The sequence below is a fragment of the Microtus ochrogaster genome, linkage group LG2 (assembly GCF_000317375.1).
Source record: "Microtus ochrogaster isolate Prairie Vole_2 linkage group LG2, MicOch1.0, whole genome shotgun sequence".
In the NCBI taxonomy this organism is placed as follows: Eukaryota; Metazoa; Chordata; class Mammalia; order Rodentia; family Cricetidae; genus Microtus; species Microtus ochrogaster.
In genome coordinates this window covers 10,584,387-10,593,287 of record NC_022028.1, presented here as the reverse complement: position 1 = coordinate 10,593,287, position 8,901 = coordinate 10,584,387, and the positions used below count along the sequence as shown (strand labels likewise).

Sequence of the window (8,901 nt, the reverse complement as noted above, 5' to 3'; positions counted from 1 at the left end):
TCTCTCTCTCTCTCTCTCTCTCTCTCTCTCTCTCTCTCTTTGTGTGTGTGTGTGTATTTTCTATTTCATCTGACTCTGAACATACTTCTGAAGCTGTAATTATACAGATAAAATCATGGGCCTTTTTATACAAAGATATAAAATCAGGTTGGAAAAATGCAACAGAGGCAAAACTGAGAGTCTGTTCTCTTAGTTCATTGAGTAAAATTGGCTTCGGTGTTATGTTAGCATCTTTAAAGCATTTGTCATTTGTTAGCCAGTTACAGTCCCTTTTTCCCCCCTTTAGTCTGTTGATAGTTTGGGAAAATACTTTGTCACGTAAATTTTTGTGTAATATTCTAGGAGCTTAGATGAAATTCATCCAACACGAAGGTCACGTTCTCCAACCAGACACCATGATGCCTCCCGAAGTCCAGTCGATCACAGATCCAGACATATGGAAAGTCAGTATTCATCGGAACAAGACAGGTACTTTTCTAAAGTATAATCACAATACTGTAATCTTTCTATGTTCTGTTTTAATATATACAAATATTGCAGGATGATATATGAAAAAGTTAAGTTGCATCATTCAAAACTGAACTCTCCAACAGTTTTGATAAACATATGCAAATCTCAAAGTTATTCAGTCAAGGTTATACTAATATACATATTTTTAGTCATGCTTATTTAGTTGTGACGTTTCATTGACTTGGATTTTGACCTAAGTTTTAGAAGAAAGGCTACGTGAACAATTTTGAATAACTTTTCTCCATGGGTCACATTTGGATTGTTGTATTTTTGTAATTATAAAAGTGACATTGTTTCTCTAATTCAAGTGTTTTTGATAATGGTCACCTCAAAGGTTGTTTTCCCTGTAGACTCTGGAAACGTCAAGAATGTTTTGTTAGATACCACTTTCTTATCACGTGTCTTCTCATAGGCCTCTGTGAAATACTACATATGCAGACAGATTATTATATGGGTGTGTACACTATTAGCTCTTCACTTATTAGTGAACAAATAACCTGTGGAAATTGTTAGTTGGAATCTATATAATAAACGTATTTTTCTTCATGCCCACAGACATTCTCATCAAAGTAACCACATGGATGTGCTGGATTAGCCTAGGGGTAGTGCAGGATTGGAGTTAAAGTGGAATGAAACTCACCTTGTTGAATGTTTCTCCTCTGGTGTTTTGAAGTGGAGGAAAGAGCAGGGAGGGCTAGAGCGAGGAGAGTGGTGTTTAATGACGGACGTGAAGGACTCAAGGACACAAAACCCAAGCTGAGCATCTTAAGTTCCTATGGGAAGTGCTGCTGTGACCTTCAAGTGTGAATCACATTGGAGACTGGGGGACAGAATTGCTCTAAGGAATAGTATTTCTTACTGCTCAGTTGAATGAGTGAGTGGGTCCTGCAGAGCCAGCTCTACTCTGGGTCCCGGTGAATAGTAGTGGGGCTACAATCAGCAATGGGCTACATGGCTAAGGAAACCGACATATTTAAAACAATTTGATTGTAGAATAAAAACCCTAGTTAAGAACAAAAAAAAAACATAATATGATACACCTTCTGAGTGGCTACTAATGACTAGGAAATGATCATGTTGCTAAGTTTCTAAAAAAGAAATAAAACCAATTATTTTCCATTAATATCTGAAAGGTCAAATTTATGCATTTTAGTTACTGAAATAACTGTATTGGGAAATGTGTTCCTATACTTTTTGGGGAAAAGGCTGTTTTCTAACCTTTTTATTGTTTCATAAAATTGTTTCGAACCACTACGTAGTCAGTCAGCAGCCATTAGGACGTCAACCATAATGTTTGTTACTCTATTGTTTGAATTTTTTTAACGCTGTCATATTTATTTTCTTTTTGTTTAACCTCTCAAGCAAGTACGCTAGTGCAGACGATCTGGTTTCTCCCCCCTTTTCATGTTTTCATTGGCATACCATTGGCACAACCCATGTCATTTAATGCCTCATGATTTATCTGTCTCACCCACCACCCATCCTGTCTGTGCAGTGAGCTTCTCATGCTGCCCAGAGCAAAACGAGGACGAAGTGCAGAATGCCTTCACACGACCAGGTAAATACAAGGATTTGATGCTGCTGACTGTGTGTGGTGATTCGCTTCCCATTCTGCTATTCCGTCTCTACCTTGGCAGTATTGTTCCTACACCGTAGAATTCCCCAACCATGCAAAAGCGACATTATTTCATATGGAGGTTAGGCAAAGGTTTCAAAAACATTTTAATCAAAGCAGACCACTTCGACATGAGTATATTTAAAAAAAAAAAAAAAACAATTCAAGACTGGTGAGCCTCGTTGGAAATATTTTCACACCCATAAAAAAACGAGGAACCAGTTTCTCCAATTTTGATTGCAAATGCCCATTGTGAGCTCCGCCTCTTCACACGCGGACTTAAAGACCTGTCTAGTCACAAAAGCTCTGTTCTCCCGTGTGTGGCAGGTTTACTGTGTTCATGATTGTGGTTTTGTTGCTTTAGCCTTTCAAACGCTTCCTTTTGGAACTTGCTATCCTTTATGTTCTCTTTTTCTTTCTGTTTTTATTTAAATGTTTTCAGTTCGTTTTTAATGGCTTGTCTTCAGGTTCCTTAATGCCCCTGCCCCTACTAGTTCAGAAACTTCCTCATGAGGACATGCATACGTACATGTAATACCTCTTAAAGTTACTTAGAGGAGAGAGAGGACGGTATACTCCTTTGCTTAAAGCATGATGCAAAATGTTAGGCTTGTATCTTGAGTTTCAAATCTGATAAAAATAACTCTTTAGCGATTACTAGTAGAGTCTAGCTAGCTAATCATTGCTGTCAGTTTGTAGTCAACTGAATGTTGAGAAGCAGATGAGTGAAAAGAGCACAGATTCTCCCAAGTGTGAAAAACCCAAAGGAAAGAAGTACAAAGACCTCATCTGCAATACAGAGAGAATTTTAGCATTCATTGTATTCCTGCAGGACACATGGTTCTGACTGAATATGTGATCATGACTGGGCTAGCAAGAATTATTTGAAAAGTACTCATCTAAAATTATCCAGCTGCTAATCATTATTCAGTTTATTTTGTAGGGCCACTGGATAAGTGAGGAAATTGTTAATTCTATGTATCAACTGATGTTAAAGTAGAAAATCATGAAGGTTTTTAATTACCTCAAATCATTTATTACACTAAACTCCTCAGGCTCCCAGCAAATGTTTCTAAATAGCAATGAATTATTTACAAGTTCTGTACATTTTCTTCTATTGCTGTCTATTTCCTTTCCTAAGAAAGGAGAAAAGATTCATACATACTTTTCTATTTATTGATCTAATTTGTGCCTGGATGTACACCAGTCTAAATAAAATGGTTTCTCTTCATTTTTTATCTTTTACTTATCAAGGTGAAGTATCAGGGCTTTTAAAAATGCCGTGCCTCTAGTTGCATCATTTAATATAATCTCATTTTTAATACAAACGTTTCACAAATTATTCTAAGTTCCATGTATCTTTGTTGTTTAACGGATAGGATCAACTAATGATTTTAGAGGTCTTCATATAGGTAGTCAGTCATCTTCATAGATATATATGAAAATTTAATAAATGTCAGTCTGAGACTGATCAAGCCCATTGACTGATTCCTCCACAGATGTAGAAATGCTAGCAATGTAGAGATGAGAAGAAGCAGTTACATCGACTTCTCTGCCTCTTATTTTTATAATGGTAGAGTTGATCTCAGTAAAACTGCGGACTGCATTTTTTATTGCAGCTGTATTGTTTTATTCTACAGTTTTCAAAAAATTTTCCTTCCTTCTACCCCTTAATACTTATTACTAAATTTCTAAAGGCAGAGAAAACATGAGTTCAAATATATGTACATGCATGTGTATTTAATTATCTCCTCTTTTTGTACCATGCATTTTAAAATTATTTTATATATTTGTATAAAGATATATACAAACATAAGCTCATTTTTGTATGGCTATACCATATAATTTTATTTCAAATAAATTTTAGAAATTTATTAAGAATATCCTTCTATGGCCAAATTGTTAAATAACACTTTCAAAATACTAAATTTAATCTTATTTCAGAGAATCTAACAATTCTCTGAAGTATTTGTACTAACAATAGTTTGTCAGCTAAGACGAGACTGAAAACTGCAAATTAAAATCATTGTTCATATTTTTGAAAACATATTTAAAAACCTATCTCATATTAATCAATTTGTAACAAACTATCATAAATCACATTGTTAACGTAAAAGTCCTCAGGTGGCATAGTGTGCTGGAAATGCTGTACTTGCCTTATCATGTCCTAGATACTTCATAAATGTTATCCATTTATTTCTTACAGCACCCTGCCTCACTGATGATATTTCTTCCATTTGGTTTATGTAGAAATCAACTTAAAGTCTTGACCTGCATTGTCTAGATTTCAATCAGTAGGTTGCAAAGTCAAGATGTTTATACATCAAATTTTATGTCATTTTCCTTTTGGCTTCTGACTTCATGTAGATCTCTATTACCAAGTTCATAAAAATAAATAAGCAAGTCCTTTGAAAATTTTTATAGAAAACTGTCATTAAAGTGTCTTTCCCACGGGCAGGAGATGGCAAGAATAGAGTTTTAAGGAGGTTGAACATTTCAATATTGCTTTCCCTAGTATGACTGTAAATAATGTCTTAAGACGTCATTAAATTGAGGCTTCAAAAAATTTCCTCTGATATGCCCATTAGTGCCATCATGGTTATACCGGGAGACTGTTAGAATTTAGGGAATTTGGTAAATACATCTTCCCTCCATTTGCCATGCTTTAGTATGAACTAAAATGGATGATGCAGTTTTGTAGTTAACATTACTAGATTATCAAAAAACAAAACTATTAATTAACTGGATTCACCTTGCCCCTTATAGGATAGTGCAGCTACCTGAAAGGTTTTGTACAAACTTGGGCAAATTTGGACCTTGTTTCTGCCACTTAATACCAATTAGTGAATTAATTGGCATTAATTCCCTGCATCAGTGTTTCCTGGTTAAATCTTTGCTTTTCCATCGCAGTTTCCTTTAGTCTTATTTTAACTCCAGAATGACATCTATTAGTGCGTTTCTGGTTTCAACACTGAGCTGTTCTGCTTCACATAGGCAGTATATATTTGACCAGGGATTAGAAAGGCTTTAGCATTGGTTTGTAGTTCATAGAACCTATCAGATATTTTCCCAAATAAGATGATTAAATTATAACTTAAAGTAGCATGAAATAACGTGTCACTTCATATTTTATTAATTCTGATCCGTCCTTGAAATAACTATTGTGACTTCTCTGTGAAAACTAGCAGAACCCCTTTGACCTAGCTTTGGCCAGGCCTCCTACTTCCCTAATGCCTTAGTTAAATTTATTTCATATTTTTTTGTTTTTTTTTCCTGCATGTTTGTGTTGCCATGTTCCAGACATGTTGTTAGGCACTCTGAATCTTTACCACCCAAGATGCCTTTGTTACCGAACAACTGTCGTTGCATCAGCAGGTAAGAGGCAGTGCAACGTGCTCTGCGTGAGCTAACCTCCAACCCCAGCCAACGAAAATGGAAAAGTGACGTCCTCATGTGTCATTTCCCTTAGGCTTCGAGTTAATTGTCCAGGAAGCTGTCTTTCATTAAGACTATCTAATCCTGATTTAATTATAAACATATATTCTAAAACAACTATCTAAGCGAAACACAATTCAGAAGGCAGAATTCTGCTTGCTTCCCATTTCCTTGTTGGTTTGCAATTGTGGTGATTAATTTCGTTTCCTTTTATTTGTGTGACTTTGATTTGTGAAGCACAGCTCTGCCTGCACACACGTGGACCAGATCAGTGACTAGACAGGACATTCCCCTTCAGCCTGATTGCTGTAAATCGAGAGTACTGACGGTTACTGATGTCTGTTAGGTCAGAGCATCAGGGAGTGAAGATTGACTCTCACTCCCCTTGTCGAGTGCTGTGAACCAAACTAGTACAGCTGTACAGTTATTTCTCCTATGATGTCCTTCATTTTGTTTTGGTGTGGCATCTGTCCTTGGTAATACAGTTTTAGGCATTTTGTTTTAAATGCTTCCTGTATCCAATTTGTTTTTTTTTCATAAGTAGGTGTGATTTAGTGTCATATTTCAGTCTGAGATTCTTTTCTTTTGTTTTTAAATTATGCAACACAATTTAAGCATAATATTTGTTTACTTTCTAAACAAAAGTTTACACTGTCATCCCGTGGCTCTCTCACACCCTTATGAACTGAATCGCAGTGATTCGACATTCTGTGTAATGAGAACATTATTTTATGCTTTCCTCTCTAACGTGGTCTTCCTTTCTTTCCTTTGTCTTTCTCTTCTCCCCCTGGATGTAATGCCCTGGCACTAGCGAGCTGCAGCCCTCCCTTGGCAGGGCTAAGAGTGCTAGTACCAACTGCTTGAGACCAGACACTAGTTTGCATTCACCAGAACGAGAAAGGTATAAAATAAAGACTTTCTGAATTTCTTATCATTTGTACAGTGACTTTTTTTTTTAAACCACTCTGTTTTGTTTCATGTGAGTCTCGTAGACTCATCCACTCATGCCAACTTTCTTGCTGTCTTCATTTTCCTCCCTCAGTACGCATCTGTGTAGGGATATGTGTATGTGGACATGTGCGAAACACACATATGCATATTTCTATGAATGTTGTTGCAAATGGTTTGATGTAACTTGTAAATGCTTCTGGCTGCTGCTTCTCTTTTGTTTCTGTTCAGTTTCGTGTTTCTGTGATTCAAGGAGCCTTCAGTATGCTGATAAAGCCATAGGACAGTGAGTTATTAGAAGGGTTGAATATTGTTTCCCCATTAGGGGTGGCAATAAATAATATTTATAGATCTCATAATAATTTTTCATTAAGTCAAAATAAAAATTCTTTTGATATAAACTTTATCTTACTGGGCGGTGGTGGCACACGCATCTATTCCCAGCACTTGGAAGGCAGATGCAGGAGGATCTCCGTGAGTTCGAAGTCAGCCTGGTCTACAAGAGCTAGTTCCAGGACAGGCTCCAAAGCTACAGAGAAACCCTGTCTTGAAAAACATTAAAAAAAAAAAAAAAACCTTAGCTGGGCAGTGGTAGCGCACGCCTTTAATCCCAGCACTCGGGAGACAGAGGCAGGCAGATCTCTGTGAGTTTGAGGCCAACCTGGTCTAGAAGAGCTAGTTCCAGGACAGGAACCAAAAAAGCTACGGAGAAACCCTGTCTCAAAAAATAAAAAAAAAAACCCACAAAAAAACTTATCTTTAGCCCTTTTAAATTAACCTACTTTTTAGATAAATTATGTTAAATTTTATTTTGTAAAAAAATATCAGATTTCCTGAAATCTTTCAAAAGTAAATACAATACATATAACATGTATTCTCATAGATCATTTTTGTTAAAGCTTTTGTATGATTGATGAACAAGTACTAATTTTGATCTAGATGCAGTCAGTAATAGTGTATCATAGTGTCTTCTAAATGTAAGTGAGTGAAACAATTGTTTCCTTATTAGGAAACTTTATATTCCTGAAAACTTAGTTGTAACTGATGGTCTTGGTTATAGTCACTGTCCTTGTTAAGTTAGATGTCATTCAAGGGAATTTATAAGTGACTTCTGCAATCTCTGTAGAAAAGCATTTGGTTGGACTAACGTAACCCTGGTCATGCATTGTTTAAACTTTTTTATTACTAATCTTTGTAGTCTATGAGATGTTTATTTCTTGGGATTAAACAGTAGATCTTCAGAAGATTATGCTACAAACCTTTATTTGCATTATTAGGTATAAAATTTAAAAAAGGAAAAATGAAATCACATAATTATGGTTTTTATGGCTGTCACAAAACACCATGACCAAAAACAAGTTGGGAAGAAAAAGGCGTACTTGGTTTACAGTTAGTGGAAATTGCTGTAGACCGTTCAAAAACCGTGGTTAGTCTTACTTTTTATTTTGTTTTGTATTATCCTACCCCCAAAATAATTACAATGATACCATTAGATAATTCTAATATGTTTCATATTATTATTTGTTTTTTATTTATGATAAATATTAAAACAGGTGTAGAATTATCAGGTTAGTGAAATTTTCAGACTGTAACAGTCCTCTGTCATTTTTAATATATAGATGAATGCTTGCTGATAAAAAGACAGTTGAAGTGATGTGTGTGCACTTTTAAAATCTCTGTAGCCGTACTAAAAAAAAGTCAAAATAAAGCCTAGCCTAGCATTAAATAGCATTATGGCATGTCAGTAATAGCTGTGAGGGGTGAGGGAGACAGTGTGTATTCTTCTTTGTATGGTAAACCATGAATATTTAATTTATAGCACACCATAATTTGGACTTGTCAGATTCCACTGGCTGCTTTGTTGTACAGCGTACGTCTCACATATGTGCCCTTGAGACACTGAAGCCAAAGAGTTCACAAATCTGTGTTTCCATTAGTTTAAATTTAAATCTCTCAAATAACACCATTAAAGTGGGTCAGTCTGTATACAAGAAGGCTAATCATAATTATTACACGGGTTGTTGTGAAATCCAAGTACCGTACCCCTCTTTAGTATAAGACAAAGAAATAGGAGATTAAAAACCTATACTCCTGTATGTTGAGTAAGAAGTAAATTTCCATTAAACCATCTAGAGAGGGTAGCTCAGCACTGCTTCTCAATTTAATGAGGTCACTTGGCTGCTAAGAAAATAAGTAAGATTTGTTGTTGTCATTTGTCAAGGAAAGCATACATGTGAAAGGCTGTAGGTGAAAGTTGTTTTAAAGACAGGACCCTTGTATATACATCCATGGACCATTCTGAAGCGGGCGCACCCGTGTGAAAAGTGGTAATTGTTCACTTTATAGGATGCCTCTAAAGTTGTTTGAAATATAGAACAAGGGAACCTTAGAAG

At 35.8% G+C, this 8,901-nt stretch overlaps 1 protein-coding gene across 25 annotated transcripts in view; it reads left to right on the top strand.

The window, feature by feature from the left end:
* Positions 1-8,901, top strand: part of Rims1 (regulating synaptic membrane exocytosis 1) — a 473,457-nt gene that overhangs the window by 335,591 nt on the left and 128,965 nt on the right. For 19 of the 25 annotated variants that reach the window (XM_026785683.1, XM_026785682.1, XM_026785680.1 and 16 more), the window contains 3 exons: positions 343-468; positions 2,006-2,068; positions 6,372-6,461. In XM_026785683.1, the coding sequence (XP_026641484.1) occupies positions 343-468; positions 2,006-2,068; positions 6,372-6,461 (279 nt within the window). The remainder of the gene's footprint in view (positions 1-342; positions 469-2,005; positions 2,069-6,371; positions 6,462-8,901) is intronic. The other 6 variants (XM_026785690.1, XM_026785689.1, XM_026785679.1 and 3 more) reach the window with 2 other exon arrangements.